Below are 16388 nucleotides of genomic sequence, written 5' to 3'. Positions count from 1 at the left end.
GCTGTAGCGTCACTCCTGGGGCGTGGCTACGGGAGCCGGGCGGGCCCGTTCTGAACCACGGCTGAGACAGCAGCAGCGACGGCGGCGGCGACGGCGGCGCGGCGCGGCGGCGGCGAAAGATGCACCCGGCAGGCTTGGCGGCGGCGGGGACGCCGCGGCTGCGTAAGTGGCGTACGTGGCCGGCTGAGGAAGCTCGGGCGGGCTAGGGGCGTGGCGGGAGCCGGGAGTGGCGGTTGGCGAGGTCACTACAGGTCGGAGGTCAGGATATTGAAGATCTGGATCTTCGAGTTACGCCCAGCGTGGAGATGCCAGGCTCGGGTAGGGGGTGCATTAAGTTAGGGGGTGCCTTGGGGGTATGGGGTGCATTAGGGCAGGGGATATGGGGTGCATTAGGGATAGGGTCTTTAGAAAATTCTTTTTGTGTTGGTCCTGGGGCTTGAACTCAGGGCCTGGACGCTGTCCCTTAGCTTTTTTGGCTTAAGGCTAGTGCTTTGCTACTTGAATCACAGCTCCACTTTGGGGTTTTTGCTAGTTAATTGGAGATAAGAGTCTCATAGATTTTCCTGCCCTGGCTGGCTTCGAACTACAACCCTCATATCTCAGTCTCCTGAGTGGCTGGGATTACAAGCATGAGCCTAACTGCACTCCTGTCCCTATCTCTGAATTAGTAGGCCTCTGCCTCTAGTTCATCTTCATATATACACTGGACATTTGGTTTATTTATTCAGTAATGTCTTGTCCCCCTCCTCTTTGTGCTGGAATTTGAGGACCCAGTTGTACCCAACCTAAGCCCTAGTTCTTGCTGTCTTACAGCTCAGATACAGATACTAAACTATCCGGGAAATAATTCACCAGGATGGTTTAGGGAATAATGGGATGTGACTAGGGCTTTTGAGGGAGAAGTCCCGTGTGCTCATTCTGTCCACATGGAGTGGCCAGTACAGAGCAGAAGACAGTGACTGCATGGAGTAAAGGATGTATGACTGTGGAAGTAGAGGCCAGGCATGGGGAATCGCAAGCAGAGATCCTGAGACAGAGGTGTTGTGGGTACCCAGAGGCTTCAGGCCTATAGTGTTTAGGGTTCCTGGAAAAGCATGATGAAAGATTGCAGGTGCCAGGAGCCAGTGACTCACACCTGTAATGCTAGCTACTTGGGAGGCTGAGATCTAAGGATTGCAGTTCAAAGCCCGCCTAGGCATGAAAGTCAACGAGACCCTAATTAGCCAGGAAAAAAACAAACAAACAAAAAAACTGGAAGTGGAGCTGCGGCTCAAGTAATAGAGCACTAGCTTTGAGCTTTGAATAAAAAAGCTAAGTGCGGGCTGGGAACGTGGCTCAGAGGTAGAGCGCTTGCCTTGCATGCATGAGGCCCTGGGTTCGATTCCTCAGCACCACATACACAGAAAAAAAAGCTGGAAGTGGGTGCTATGGCTCAAGTAGTAGAGTGCTAGCCTTGAGCTGAAGCGCTCAGGACAGTGCCCAGGCCCAGAGTTCAAGCTCCACGACCAGCAAAAAAAAAAAAAAAAAAAAAAAAAAAAGCTAAGTGCTCAGGCCCTGGGCCCTACTACCAGCACACACCCACACTGTGAACTACTGGCTGGATGTTAGACTGTACCTGCAGACATTGAGATAAGGCCCAGGAACAGCCAGAGGGAGTTCTGGAAGTGACTTAACCCAGGACTAGAGCCAAGAAACTAATTAATCATGGCTAAAGATGGAGTGTAGGAGCTAGAGGGGCACTGGCTAAGGGTGAGACTGGGCTAGGTGACAGGCACAAAACCAGGGCAAGGGTGGAAAATTGGCCCACATCTCCCAGGGCGCTGGAGAGGGACCAGTCAGGTGCCATCAGTTCTGGGAAGGCACAAGCATTTGTTTTCTCCAGTGCTGTGGCCAGCAGGGAGGTCAGATAGATGAGACAGGTGCAGGCGCTGTGTCAGAAGCAGAGATTTGGAGGTTGGCTGACCCAGGCTTGACAGTGTAGAGAAACACGTAGGTAACTGGGAACCCTACCTACCAAGGGTGGAGGGAGGAAGGCTAGCAGGACTTTCAAGAAGCAGTAGGAGGGCAAGGACATTACAAGTGGGGCAATGGGCAGGGCCCATGCTGCTTGCTTGACTTTGAGGAGACCTGGATTTATTTTCAGGCTATAAAAGAATTGACAGGATGGAATTAGGGTTATGGCTCAGTGGTAGAGCATTTGTCTACTGCGGGTTAGGTCCCGGGTCCCATCCCCGGAAAAGGGGGGAAAAAAGAAATGGAGAGGAAGACTTGGAGGCTGCCAATTGCCAAGTGACACGGACAGATGCTTTTTGTGGGGCTGAGTAGTTTGGGGGTGTCATTTTGTCTCACACCAGCCCCTGCCCAGGCAGGAGTTAACTCAATTCTACAAGAGGCCTGAGGGCTCTGGATTGGATAATTTGACCCCTGTCTTCTTCCAAGTTTGGACTCTGGTTCCCAGTGCCTTATTAAGGACCTGAACCACACCTTAGCCTCAATCTTTGTTTTTGCCAGGCCTGGGGCTTGAACTCAGGGCCTGGGCACTGTCCCTGAGCTTCTTTTGCTCAAGGCTAGCACTCCTACCACTTGAGCCACAGCATTACTCTGGCTTTTTCTATTTATGTGGTACTGAGGAATCAAACCTAGGGCCTCATGCATGCTAGGCAAGCACTCTACCACAAAGCCACCTTCCCAGACCTAGCCTCATTCTTTTACAATCTTATTTATTTAGGTCCTAGGGCTTGAACTCTGGGGCACTGTCCCTGCGATTTTGTGCTGTAAGGCTGGTGTTCTACCACTTGAGTCACAGATCTACTTTTGGCTTTTTTTTTTTTTTTTTTTTTTGTCGGTTGGGGCTTGAACTCTGGGCCTGGGCGCTGTCTTTGCGTTCTTCAGCTTAAGGCAAATGAATGCTCTACTGCTTGAGCCACAGCGCCACTTCCTGTTTTCTAGTGGTTTATTGGAGGTAAGAGTCTCAGGGACTTTCCTGCCCGGGCTGGCTTTGAACCTCAATTCTCAGATCTCAGCCTCCTGAGTAGCTAGGATTACAGGCGTGAGCCACCAGCACCTGGCTTCCACTCTGGTTTTTTGTGGTTAATTGGAGATAAGAGTCTCATGGACTTCCTTGCCCAGCCTGGCAAGGAAGATCAAACTGTGATCCTCAGATCTTCAGCCTCCTCAAAAATAGGATTACAGGCATGAGCCACCAAAGCCTGGGTTTTACAAATTCTTGGAAGCTGGCTCTGCCTCTTACTACCGGCATAGCTTTGAGGCTGAGTGTCTTTGGACTCACTTTTCTCCTCTGAAATGAAGATACAAATGTTAGCAGAAATTGGTGGATTGGATGAGTTAAGTCATAATATTTTCTTCTCTTTGTGTGTGTGTGTGGCAGTACCGAGGTTTGGACTCAGGGCTTCATGCCCTGCATGGCTGGTAGGCAGATCTACCCCTGACAGCCCCTCTCCTGTTTCAGTACTCTCCTTTGGGGTCCCCACCCCCTGTGGGGGAAACGGAGGGTTTGCTGCAGAGTGAATGAGTGCTCCCCCCCATCCTCTTCCCCTGCAGCCTCCAAGCGAAGGGTCCCAATGTCCCAGCCAGGCATGGCAGACCCCCACCAGCTTTTTGACGACACGAGTTCAGCCCACAGCCGGGGCTATGGCGCTCAGCGGGCACCGGGAAATCTGGGCTACCCCGCCACCTCTGCGTCCCCCCAGGCAGCCTTCTTAACAAATCCTGTCTCTGACATGGCCGTGGCCTATGGGAGCAGCCTGGCGGCCCAGGGCAAGGAACTTGTGGATAAGAATGTAAGTAGGTGGGGAGTATTGGGAATGGGGTGCGTGTGGGGGGTCAGACAGAGGCCACACAGCCTCAGGTTTGAGCTCTGCCTCCCCAGATCGACCGCTTCATTCCAGTCTCGAAGCTCAAGTATTACTTTGCTGTGGACACAGTGTATGTGGGCAAAAAACTGGGCCTGCTCATCTTCCCTTACCTACACCAGGTGAGCACCCCTGCCCAGGGGCTGGGGCTATAAACAGGGCAGGAGAAGCCCCATTTCTGGGCTTCTGTCCATTCCCCCCCTCACTCTACAGGACTGGGAGGTACAGTACCAGCAGGACACCCCTGTGGCACCCCGTTTTGATGTCAACGCTCCGGATCTCTATATTCCAGGTCTGTCTCTTCCTCCCTCTAGCTGGGATTACAGGCAGGCACCATTGTACCCTGATTTTTATTGGTGGCAGGGGGGCTGGATATTCAGAGGCCCCAAATGGCCCTTTGTCCTCTGATCAGTGTCCCTGTCTCCCCCAGCGATGGCTTTCATCACCTACATCTTGGTGGCAGGCCTTGCACTGGGAACCCAGGACAGGTAAGGCTAGGCCTGGGCTGGAGGGCTGGGTTGAGGGGCAGTAGGGCAGTCTGGAAGTCTTTGTTTGGTTTTTTTTTTTTTAACTGTATTTTTTTTTTTTTTGTCTTTTCTTTTTTGGTACTGGGGATCGAACCCAGGACGTTGCACTTGCTAGGCAAGCGCTTTGCCACTGAGCTACATCCCAGCCCAGTCTGGAAGTCTTAAGTCTCTCCCTCACAGAACATCTTTCCTAGTACCACCTTGGCTCCCAGTTGGTTTGAAATATTGCTATCACCATTTTTGTTCTATCCCTGCTCCCACTCCTTCCTCTTAGCCTCTGGCCCCAGATCTGTCCTCTTCCTCATTTGCTTAAAAGAGGCCCTCCCCTCCCCCAATACCTCCTGACTCCAGCAGTAGCTGGAATGTTTAGTCCTGGCTGCTGCTTTGTTCACCCTGCCTGCTGTTCTGCTCCTCTGTAGGTGCATCCGAAGAACCTCTGATCCCAGGGTCATTGTACTTTTTTTCTTGTTTGTCAGTTATGGGGCTTGAACTCTGGGCCTGGGCACTGTCCCTGAGCTTTTCAGCTCAAGGCTAGCACTCTACCACTTAAGCCACAGTGCCATTTCCGGTTTTCTGGTAGTTAATTGGAGATAAGTTTCACAGACTTTCCTGCCTGGGCTGGCTGTGAACGCTGACCCTCATATCTCAGCCTCCTGACTAGCTAGGATTACAGGCATGAGCCATCGGCGCCTGGCTGCACATCCATTTCTTTTGGCCCAAGAATATGTTTCTCCCCCATGTCACCTGCCCAGCACTTGCTCATTCACCATTATCTCCCAGCCAGTGTCACCTCTTCACCTCCACCTCTCCTAGTCCCCTGCACCTTTCCTTTGTGGCACTGAAAACAAATGCCATTAGAAACAGTTAGATGAGGCACAAAAACCAAGCTCTCCTTCCCCTACCAGCTCCTTAGCCCTCCTGATATCAGCTCAGCCATACTGTCTTCTAGAATGCCTCCTCTTGCCTATGTCCATCACAAGCCTTTCCCGGTCCCCTTGCCCAGCCCCGACTGCTGTGGGTGTCACAGTCTAGGGACAAGCCTGCTGTCATGGCAGGCTGCCACCCATCTTTGGGGACCCCAGCGATGACAGGAGACCAATGACAGGGTTTGGGTGTTGGTCCTGGCAGGTTTTCCCCAGACCTTCTGGGACTCCAGGCAAGCTCAGCTCTGGCCTGGCTGACCGTGGAGGTGCTGGCCATCCTGCTCAGCCTCTACCTGGTCACAGTCAACACCGACCTCACCACCATCGACCTGGTGGCCTTCTTGGGCTACAAATATGTTGGGTGAGTGCCCCGTACTCTGCCTGCCAGCCCCAGCCTTCAGGCCTCTTCCTCAGACCTGGCTTCCCCTCTCTCTCTGCCTCCAGGATGATCGGCGGGGTCCTCATGGGCCTGCTCTTTGGGAAGATTGGCTACTACTTGGTTCTGGGCTGGTGTTGCATGTCCATCTTTGTGTTTATGGTAAGCCTGGGCCCCGGGTGTGTGAGGCTGAGGCCAGAGGCCCCCCGGGCTGACCCCTCAGGACATCCAAGCAGAGGAGCTCCAGGAACTTAAACCATAGTCATATTAGTGAACTGAAGGGATCTAGAGTGGCCACTTCTGCCTGGAGGGCTTCCTGGAAGAGGGGTGATCATGCTGGGGCCTAGAGGGATAGAGCCAGCCTGGATGCTGGGGGTGGTAGCATGCTGGTTCCAGGGAAACCCCTCACCTTTGCTTCCTTCTTTCACATGATGGGCTTTCCAGCCCACATGTCCCCATGAGATTTCTCAAAAGCCTGTTCAGCTGGGTACCCATGGCTCACACCTGTAATCCTAGCTACTCAGGAGATTGAGATCTGAGGATCATAGTTCAAAGCCAGCCTGGCCAGATGTCTGTGAGACTCGTTTCCAATTAACCACAGAAAACTGGAAGTGGTTCTGTGGCTCAAGTGGTAGAGCGCTAGCCTTGAGCTGAAGAGCTGAGGGACAGCACCCAGGCCCCACGACCGGACCCCCCCCCCCAAAAAAAAGCCCATTCAAATGGAGTGGGATGCTGGTGACTGAACCCTTAGGTTGACCTCAGTCTTCACCAGGATTTTACAGCAAATTACTTCCTAAACCTGGCTCCTGTTTTGTAAAATGGAACGATTAGACTGGGGATGTGGGTCAGATGTAGAACACTGGTCAGCAAGTGTGGGGCCTTGAGTTCAAAGCCCAGCCTTGCAAAAAAAAAAAAAAAAAAAAAAAAAGGGATGCTGGTGAGGGTCCTGGGAAGACTGGGGTGAGCAGAAAACAAGACAGTCGCAAACTACGCAGAAAAGAACAAAAGTTGCCATCTGAAGGGCTGTGCTAGTAGCTCAGAGGTAGAACGCTTGCCACGCTTGTAGAGACCCCTCGAGTCCATTCATTGGCTCCCCCCAAAAAAGGATGGTTGTTGGGCTGGGAAGGTGGCTCAGTGGTAGAGCACTTGCCTTGCATGCATGAGGCCCTCGGTTCGATTCCTCATGCACCACATAAACAGAAGAAAAAAAAAAGCTGGAAGTGGTGTTGTGTCTCAAGTGGTAGAGCGCTAGCCTTGAGCTGAAGAGCTGAGGGACAGTGCCCAGGCCCAGAGTTCAGGCCCCACAACCGAACCCAAAAAAGGATGGTTGTCGACTGACCCATACACGGGCGGTTTTGGCAGGGAGTTCCCAAGGAAGGGCTGGGCCTGGCCTCGGAGTCTGGGACCTCCTGTTTTCTGCCTCCAAGACTAAGAAGGGAGAGGAGGGGATTGAGCCCCCCCCCCAGCAGGAACTGGAGGCTGCAGGGACTTGGGGGCGGGCAGTAGTCTGGTCCCCATGGCCCCGGGGTAACCCTTCACCCCGTCCCCTTCTCTCCTCTCCCCGCAGATCCGAACCCTGCGGCTGAAGATCCTGTCGGAGGCGGCGGCGGAGGGGGTCCCGGTGCGCGGGGCGCGCAACCAGCTGCGCATGTACCTGACCATGGCGGTGGCGGCGGCGCAGCCCCTGCTCATGTACTGGCTCACCTTCCACCTGGTGCGGTGAGCCCGGCCCGGTTCCCGCAGACTCATCTCACCCCCGGCCGGCCCGGCCCGGCCGCCCGCCCTCCCCGCCAAGGTGCTGATTTTTTCTCGCTGCACAAGGAAACAATAAACCTGACGTTCCGCGGCCTCGGCTTTGGGTTGTTGGGTGGGGGCGCAGCGGCCCGGACGGGCGCGGAGGGCGCGGACGGGGCGGACGGGGCGGGGCAGAAGGCGGCGGCCTGGGACGGGCAGGGGAGGGGGAGGGCGGGGAGAGGAGAGCGAGGGCGGGGTAGAAGAGCAGCAGCCGGGGGTGCGCGCGCGGAGGGCGGGACGGGGCGGGGCAGAGGAGAGCGGCGGCCGGGCGCGCGCGCGTGGAGGGCGAGACGGGGCGAGGCAGAGGAGAGCGGTGGCCGGGCGCGCGCGCGGAGGGCGGGGCGGGGCGGAGGAGAGCGGCGGCCGGGCGCGCGCGCGCGCGGAGGGCGGGACCAGGATGGGCAGAGGAGAGCGGCGGCCGGGCGCGCGCGCGGAGGGCGGGACCAGGATGGGCAGAGGAGAGCGGCGGTCGGGCGCGCGCGCGGAGGGCGGGACCGGGATGGGCAGAGGAGAGCGGCGGCCGGGCGCGCGCGTGGAGGGCGGGACGGGGCGGGGCAGAGGAGAGCGGCGGCCGGGCGCGCGCGGAGGGCGGCGGCGCGGGATGCCGGCAGGGGGCGGCAGAGAGCTGCGGCCGGGCGCGAAGGTGGGGGAAGGTTTAATGGCCCCGCCCGCCTGCCGTCAATGGGGGGCCTTCTCCTTCTTCCCCTTCTTCTCCTTCTTCTTGGGCTTCTTGGCCTTGTCCGGGCAGGGCTTGCGCTGCTCGCAGCCGGCGGCCTGCGGTGCGCCGCGGGCGGCGGGTGGGAGAGGAGACTTGGCGGTCTGGGCACGGGCCCGCGCCCCCCGCCCCGGCGCTGCCCCGCGACCCCGGCCCGGCCCGCGGGGCCGGCGCGGCCTTACCTTCCCCTCGGACTCCGCCTCGCTGGAGCTGCTGCTGCTGCTGCTGCTGCTGCTGGAGTCCGAGGAGCTCCCGTGGCGTTGCTGGGTGGGGTGTGCAGTGAGCGGGGACCCCTACCAGCCCCCCACCCCAGCGTGGGAGGCCCCGGCACCCGGGGCGGGCCTGGCGGCGAGGCCACTTACCTTCGGGTGCTGAGCGGCGCCTGCCTTTGGCCCGCCCTGAGCTTTGTGGGGACAGGACTTGGGGTCTACCACCTGGCCTGCCCCTGCTGGCTTGTTGGAAGTGGAGCCCAGGGCTGCAGAGAGAAGTCAGGTGCACCCCCTCCCCGCGTGAGGACCCCAGGACGTGGGTTGTGCCACTCCCTCCCGGGGTCACTCCCTCCCGGGGGTCGTACCTGCAGACAGGTCGAACTCCATGGTGCTGAGGTGTGTGGGGAAAGGGAGGCCGGGAGAGCTTAAACTGTGCCTCAGGGCAGGGGGAGGGACCCAATTTGCCCGCCCCAGGAATTCCGAGGAGCCCCACCCTCAGCCTTTGTCCCCATAAGAAGCTCCTGAGCTCTGACTCACCCACCCCCTCCCAGGCTTCACCCCGACTTTCCTCCCTGGGAAATGGAAAGGCTTGCTTGCCACCTCCAGCCTTGGCCCTGGGGATGGGGGCTGCAAACTTCCGGAAGAGCCCTCCTGGGAACCACAATGCATTCTGACCCTGTCAAGGGCTTCAAGCTTAGTTTCAGGTCACAGCCCCTCTCTGGTCTCCAGAGGCAGGTGGCCAGCCTTCAGGGACAGCCACAGGGAGACCAGGAAGCTGTGTGGCCTTCCCCTGTAGGTGACAGCTATCTTGGGGTGACTGTGACCTGAAATGGATTAATTTCTGAGACTGGTACCTGCAAAGTGCATATAAAAGAAAGCACTGTATTAATAGGTATCTTTGGGGTGCTATTAGAAATACACCTGACAGAATGACTTTGTAATTGTGCAGGCCCCAGCACATTGTGGGGGAGGGATCTAGAGGCCTGCTGTCTGGCCAACAGAGGGGACACCTGCCTTCTCTCCACTTCTTCCTCGTCCCTTGCAGGAGGGCAATAGCTGATTTTAAAGGAGCTCTAACAGCATTTGAAAGAGCTCTACCTGGGCTGGGAAGGTGGCTCAGTGGTAGAGCGCTTGCCTTGCATGCAGGAGGCCCTGGGTTTGATTCCTCAGTACCACATAAGCAAAAAGAAAAAAGCTGGAAGTGGTGCTGTGGCTCAAGTGGTAGAGCGCTAGCCTTGAGCTGAAGATCTGAGGGACAGCGCCCAGGCCCAGAGTTCAGGCCCAAGACCGGACCCCCCCCCCAAAAAAAAAAAAAAAGAGCTCTACTCTACCTCTCAGAGGAGGCTTGCAACCACTATCAACCTGGGGATTGACGCCCAAAGCTGAGAACTGAACCCAGGGCCTTGTCCATGCTGGGCATTCACTCTTACCATTTCATCTACATGCCCTGTGCTCCTCCTGCCCCAAGATAGGGTTTCAATATGTACCCTAGGCTGGTCTTCAACTCCTTCTGGTGATCCTCCTGTCTCAGCCTCCTGAATGTCTGTGCAACCATGCCTGGCTTGTTTTTGTTTTTGAGATGGATGAAATTACCTTTGCCCAGGGTTTTCTGTAATTTGAGATCCACCTAGCCCCCTCCACCAGGGGTTGATTACAGGCATGCATCACCACACCCAGCTATAAGCTGCATTATTGCTGGGCATGGTGGCAATTTCCATGTACTGGGCAGAGGATGGCAGGCTGAAGGCCAACCTAAGCAACATAGCCAGGGCGTGTCTTTAGAAGATACTAAGCTGGGTGCCGGTAGCAGAGCAGCTCCCTCGCTGTGATCTATTGAAAGTCAGCCCTCGACACAAGGGTTTGTCTCCCCCCCCCCCCCCCCCCCCCCCCCGCATCCCCACGTGGGCGGGCTATGGTCCCGAGCCAGCGGTCGGTGGGGTGAGGTTCGGGGACGGGTGCCGGTGGTTTTCACTTGTAATCCTAACTACTCAGAAAGCTGAGATCTGAGGATTGAAGTTAAAGAGGCATCCAGCTGAGTCCAGCCTCCCCTCCCCAGCACTGGCTCAGGTCAGGTGGCCTTGTACACCCCTTTTTAGCCCAGCCTCCCCCAAGCAGCATGAGTGTGTGTAGTTCATGACCCTTATACTCAGAGGCCCATTCCTCAAGGGGCCTGCCCTGACTGCAGACAGCCCACCCATCACTCCTCTCCTTACCCTGGTCCAGCATGGTGTGCTCACCACTACCTGAAAGTTGTTGTTCCTTCATTCCTTTGGCATGCATTTACTCAGCACCTGCTAGGTCTCCTACATGTTCAAGGAGCCCACATTCTGGTGGGGCACAAGGGAAATTTTTTGTTTTTTTGTTTTTTGGCCAGTAGTGGGGCCTGAACTCTGGTCCTGGGCGCTGTCCCTCAGCTCTTCAGCTCAAGCGTAGTGCTCTACCACTTGAGCCACAGTGCCACTTCCGGCTTTTTTTCTTTTTGCTTATGTGGTACTGAGGAATCGAACCCAGAGCCTCATGCATGCAAGGCAAGCGCTCTACCACTGAGCCACCTTCCCAGCCCCCAAGGGAAGTTTATCTGGGGGAGGAAACTGGAAACCAACTGTCCTGTCTGCTGCATATGGACAAGCAAAATGTGACCTTGCATACAGAAATGACGGGATTCATGGCTGGCCCAAGCCACACCAGAGACTCTGGTATGATGTCATTTGTCTGGCATGTTCAGAAAGGGAGAAAAGACTGCTGGGAGCCGAGGGGAGGAACTGGGATTAACTAAGTGGGCATTTAAAATCTTACTAAGATAATAAAAAGTAATCTTGCTAAGGTAATAAAAATGTTCTAGCCCTCAAAGACAGAGGCAGAACAGTCAAGAGTTCAAGGCCACTATAAAAACCGATTTATGATAATGAAAAATATTTTTGGTGTACATTTGGAGTATGTTCCCTTGTGTGTTTTAAAAAGAAATATAGAGTTGGATATGGTGGCAAATGACTACAGTCCCAGCTATTTAAGAGGCAGGGAAAATTGCAAAAAAAGCGAGACCCTTTCTCAAAAAAAATAAATAAATAAAATTCCCAAACAAAATAAGCCAGGAGCTGTTTGACCAGGTTCAAAGGGTAAAGTGCTTGTCTACTAAACATGAGGACCAGGAATTAATCACCGTATTAAAAAAAATAAGGCTGGGTGCTGGTGGCTCACGTCTATAATCCTAGCTACCCAGGAGACTGAGATCTGAGGATCCTGGTTCAAAGCCAGCTCAGGCAAGGAAAGTCAGTAAGACTCTTATCTCCAATAAACTACCAGAAAACCAAAAGTAGTGCTGTAGCTTAAGTGGTAGAGCACTAGCCTTGAGCTGAAGAGCTGAGGACAGTGTCAGGCCCAGAGTTCAAGTCCCACAACAACACACACACACACACTAAGTAAATAAGCTATGTATGCATGGCTCATACCTTTAATGCAGTTATACAAAAGGCATTGGCAGGCTGGACAAAAACCTGAGGCCAGGGATGGAGGTATGGCTCAGCTGTTGAGCACCCACCTAACAAGCAAACCCTGAGTCCAAACCATCGTACCACCCCACTCCCAACACACACACAGAAAAACAAACCAAAGCTAAAGGGTGAGGGGGTGTGGCTCAAGTGGTAGAGTCAGTCCACCTTAGCAGCATAAGGCCCTGTTACATAAATAAGAAATTTCCACCATTACCCCAAAGAAAGGGGAGGTTGGAAATGCAGCAGAGCAGTCATAATTTTGTGGTATGCTGAGAGGGGGTGGACCTTAAAGGGACCAGAGAAAGCATCATTGAAGTGTTTTTGAGTAGCCAAGCTGGCCTCAAAACTCCTGGCCTATATGCGGCTCTACCCAACTCAGCCTGCAGAGTAGCTGGGATTGCAGGAATATCCCAGCACATACAGACCAAGTTCTAGGAGTGCTTTATTTATTTATTTTTTGGGTCCGGTCATGGGGCCTGAACTCTGGGCCTGGGCACTGTCCCTCAGCTCTTTGGCTCAAGGCTAGCGCTCTACCACTTGAGCCACAGCGCTACTTCTGGCTTTTTTTCTTTTTGCTTATGTGGTGCTGAGGAATTGAACCCAGGGCCTCATGCATGCAAGGCAAGCACTCTACCACTGAGCCACCTTCCCAGCTCCAAGTGCTTTATTTTTTATTTTTGTCGGCCGTGGGGCTTGAACTCTGGGCCTGGGCGCTGTCCCTCAGCTCTTCAGCTCAAGGCGAGCGCTCTACCACTTGAGCTACAGCGCCACTTCCGGTTTTCTGGTGGTTTATTGGAGATAGGAGTTTCACGGTCTCTCCTGCCGGGGCTGGCTTTGAACCACGATCCTCAGATCTCAGCCTCCTGAGTAGCTAGGATTACAGGCGTGAGCCACCAGTGCCCGGCTCAAGTGCTTTATTTTTTAAGATGAGGATAGAACTCAGTACCACATGTTTTGCTAGGCAGGTCCTCTACCACTTAAGCAGTGACCCCCCCCACCTTTGATTCCAGGTAGGGTTTTTTTTGCCCCAGGCTAGCCTCAGACCTTGATCCTCCTGATCTCTGCCCCTGTAGCTGGGATTACAGGCTTATGAGCAATGTCTGTGGTTATGCCTGCAGCTGGGTGCTGGATTCCATGAGAAAGTCTTGTATGAAGAGTGTGGGGATCTTGTCTGCTTTGATCACCAGACGCTGGGTCCCAGTGTTGTTCCTTATCTTCTGCTGAGTCAGCGAGGCAAGCTCAGGCCAGAGGGTGCTGAGGACAGCGTAGAGCTGGAGGACTGCCTGGCAGGGGCAAGAAAGCTAACCACTCTGAATGTTTCCTCCTGTGTGAAGTGGAAAACCTACCTTACAATGTTTGTTTGGGATCTGAATTTAAGGCTTCACTGTTGCTAGGCAGATGCTCCCTTGCTTGAGCCAACACCTTGAGCCATTGCTCTGGTTATTTTTGAGTTAGGGTCTCATTTTTCTGAGCTGCCTGGACAGCAGTCCTCCTATTCATACTTCCTGTCCTAGCTGGGATGACAAGCCCACAACACATCTTCTATCAGATAGGAGGGTGTCTGATGAACATTTTCCACAGGTTGGCCTTTGAACTGTGATCCTTCTGATCTCTGCTTCCTGAGTAGCTAGGATTACAGATACAAGATACTAGCATCTGGCTAAGGTAAATAGATGCTTAGTAAATGTTAGGAAAGTTTACTGGGAAAAAGAAAACACTTTTAATAGAATGAGAGTGAGTCACCTCTAGGGTGACAATGATCAAAATGTTAAGAGTTGGTCATGAAACTAGAGGACAGGACCCTCAAAAGTTATATGTGTGACAGCTGGGACCAGAATTGGTACTGTTTCTCACCCAAGGACACCAGGTAGCATGTTGTGCAACAGCGGTGAGACCAGTAGCCTGAAGATATAGGGTGGGTGACCTAGCCCACAGAGGACATGGCCTGTGCTCCTGACTCCATATTGTTTTATAGTCAGGACCCAACTCTGTGGTCCTTGGCAGAGGACAACTTGGGCTTTTTGTGTATTTTTAGACCATACAAAATAAAATAACACAGGCGTGCCATGTATCAGTGGTCCGTACCTGTGATCCTAGTTACTCAGGAGGCTAAAATATGATATTGCTGTTCACAGCCAGCCTGGGCAGGAAAGTCCACAGGACTCAATTAACCACCTCCCCCGCCCCCCCCCTCCCCCCCCCCCCCCCCCCCGCTAAAAAAAAGCAGGAAGTGGAGCTGTGGCTCAAATGATAAAGTATCATCCTTGAGCAAAAGAAGTGGAAGCTCAGGCAGGGCGCTGGTGGCTCAGGCCTGTAATCCTAGCTACTCAGGAGGCTGAGAGCTGAGAATCACAGTTCAAAGCCAGCCGGGACAGGAAAGTCCATGAGACTCTTATCTCCAATAAACCACTAGAAAACTGGAAGTGGCGCTGTGACTCAAGCGGTAGAGCACAAGACTTGAGCTTAAGAGTGCAAGGACAATGCCCAAGCCCAGAGTTCAAGCCCCACAACCGACAAAAAAAAAGGAAGAGTAGAGTGCTTGCCATGCATGCATGAGGCCCTGGGTTCGATTCCTCAGTACCACATAAGAAAAAAGAAAAAAGCTAGAAGTGGCGCTGTGGCTCAAGTGGTAGAGGGCTAGCCTTGAGCTGAAGAGCTGAGGGACAGCGCCCAGGCCCAGAGTTCAGGCCCACGACTGGACCCAAAAAAAAAAAAAAAAAAAGAAAAAGAAAGAAAGAAAGAAATAGAAGCTCAGGGACAGCGTGCAGGACCTAAGTTCAAGGCTCAGAACCAGAAAAAAATGTATGTACACACACACATACATATATATACCCCCCTCACACACATTCACACTCACACTCACAACTTGTCTATCCCCTTCCTGTGCCTCATGATTTCATAGGCCTTGGTTGTAATTTTAGAGACCCAAGACACACTGAGTAAGATGATGTCAATCCTTTCACATTAAAGCCCAACCTGGTGGGATCCTCTTCTGCCTCCCCTGCTTGCTCTCAAATTATTTCTGCCTACAATGTGTCTTCTCCCTGTGGAAAAAGAGGACTTGTAATCCCAATGTCCTGCAGAAATACTACCATGGTCCTGCCTGGAGCCACGTGTCCGCATCCGCCCTCTACCTTTCTCATCTGGAGGAGGATGCCATGCAGGAGGCAACCCCGAAGCTCACTGCATCTTAGGAAGTCAGGAAAGCCAAGATGCCTCAGGACCTGGGTGAGAGGGGCCTGGTCCTGCTGTGCGGAAATGATGTGGTTGACTGGAAAAAGCAATTGTAGCAAGATTTGGTTTAGTCTTTCCTGGAGTTTCTGTGAACAGAGCGTCCCGGCCCTATAAACATTCTAATCCTGGTTCTAGAATGTTTTCTTTGAAACCAACCATATCCTATAGTAAAGGTCACCACTTAGCATGCAGGGACTTGGGTTTTTTCTTTTTCTTTGTCGGTCATGGGGCTTGAACTCTGGGCCTCTGGGCGCTGTCCCTCAGCTCTTCAGCTCAAGGCAAGCGCTCTACCACTTGAGCCACACCGTCACTTCCAATTTTCTGACTGGTTCATGGGAGATAAGAGTCTAACAGACTTTCCTGCCCGGGCTGACTTTGAACTGCGATCCTCAGATCTCAGTCTCCTGAGTAGCTAGGATTACAGACCTGAGCCACCGTCACCCAGCGGTTCTTTTCTTTGCCAATCCTGGGGCAATCCTTAGCTTTTTCAACACAGGCTGGTGTTCTACCACTTGAGCCACAACTCCACTTTTTTTTTGGTTGGTCATGGGACTTGAATTTTTCAGCTCAAGGATAGTGCTCTACCACTTTGAGCCAAAATGCCAATTCTGGTCTTCTGGTGGTTAATTGGAGATAAGAATCTCATGCACTTTCCTGCCCAAGCTGGCTTTGAACTGCCATCCTCAGATCTCAGCCTCCTGAGTATTTAAGATTACAGGTGTGATCGACCAGCACCTGGCTTCACAGGTCCACTTTTGAGTTTTTCTGCTGGTGCTGGTTTAGAGCTGAGCCTCCTGAGTAGCTAGTGTTCTAGGTGTGAGCTACTGGTGCCAGCTCAGTTTTTTGTTTTTGTTGTTGTTGGTCATGGGGCTTGAACTCAGGGCCTGAGTACTATCTCAGCTTTTTCATTCAAGGCTAGCGCCCTACCAGTTTGAGCCACTTCCAGTTTTCTGGTGGTTAACTGGAGATAAAAAGACAGAATTTCTGCCCTGGCTGGCTTCAAATTGCAATCCTCAGATCTTAGCTCCTGGGTAGCTAGGATAAGAGACATGGGCCACCAGTGCCTGGCTTCAGGTTCGTTTTTCATCAGACAAAGTCTAGCACTGGCTTTCTACCACAACCAGTCTTGTCCAGGTTATGCATTTTCCAGCCCTGAGCAAGAGCCCCCCCCCCCCCGACCCCATGTGGGCTCTAGTGAAGTTTTTCACCTGTGTGCCATTCCACTGTTTGTGAAGACACTTGGTCTC

At 53.6% G+C, this 16388-nt stretch overlaps 2 protein-coding genes across 4 annotated transcripts; one reads left to right on the top strand and one right to left on the bottom strand.

Moving 5' to 3' along the window:
• Positions 1–46: 46 nt before the first annotated feature.
• LOC138812212 (protein YIF1B) lies at positions 47–7550 on the top strand. Of its 3 annotated transcripts, none has more exons than XM_070000237.1 (8): positions 47–162; positions 3562–3800; positions 3890–3994; positions 4086–4164; positions 4303–4360; positions 5528–5683; positions 5767–5860; positions 7266–7550. In XM_070000237.1, exons 1-8 carry the CDS (start codon positions 120–122, stop codon positions 7419–7421), a joined length of 930 nt encoding a protein of 309 aa, XP_069856338.1. In that variant the 5' UTR covers positions 47–119; the 3' UTR covers positions 7422–7550. The 3 variants fall into 3 exon arrangements, with proteins under 3 accessions (XP_069856338.1, XP_069856329.1, XP_069856347.1); XM_070000228.1 differs by having other exon boundaries at positions 47–171; XM_070000246.1 differs by lacking the exon at positions 47–162 and adding an exon at positions 216–318.
• A 581-nt stretch (positions 7551–8131) lies between these two features.
• On the bottom strand, positions 8132–8887 carry LOC138811570 (immortalization up-regulated protein-like). The gene is made up of 4 exons (XM_069999328.1): positions 8782–8887; positions 8570–8682; positions 8390–8470; positions 8132–8266 (listed from the first exon to the last, which is right to left on the bottom strand). Exons 1-4 carry the CDS (start codon positions 8801–8803, stop codon positions 8171–8173), a joined length of 312 nt encoding a protein of 103 aa, XP_069855429.1. The 5' UTR covers positions 8804–8887; the 3' UTR covers positions 8132–8170.
• Between the last annotated feature and the right edge of the window lie 7501 nt (positions 8888–16388).

The sequence above is a fragment of the Dipodomys merriami genome, unplaced genomic scaffold, assembly GCF_024711535.1.
Source record: "Dipodomys merriami isolate MVZ:Mamm:240054 unplaced genomic scaffold, mDipMer1.0.p SCAF_106, whole genome shotgun sequence".
Lineage (NCBI taxonomy): Eukaryota > Metazoa > Chordata > Mammalia > Rodentia > Heteromyidae > Dipodomys > Dipodomys merriami.
Note: the sequence above shows the minus strand (reverse complement) of the source record. Positions and strands in the feature narration are given on the sequence as shown.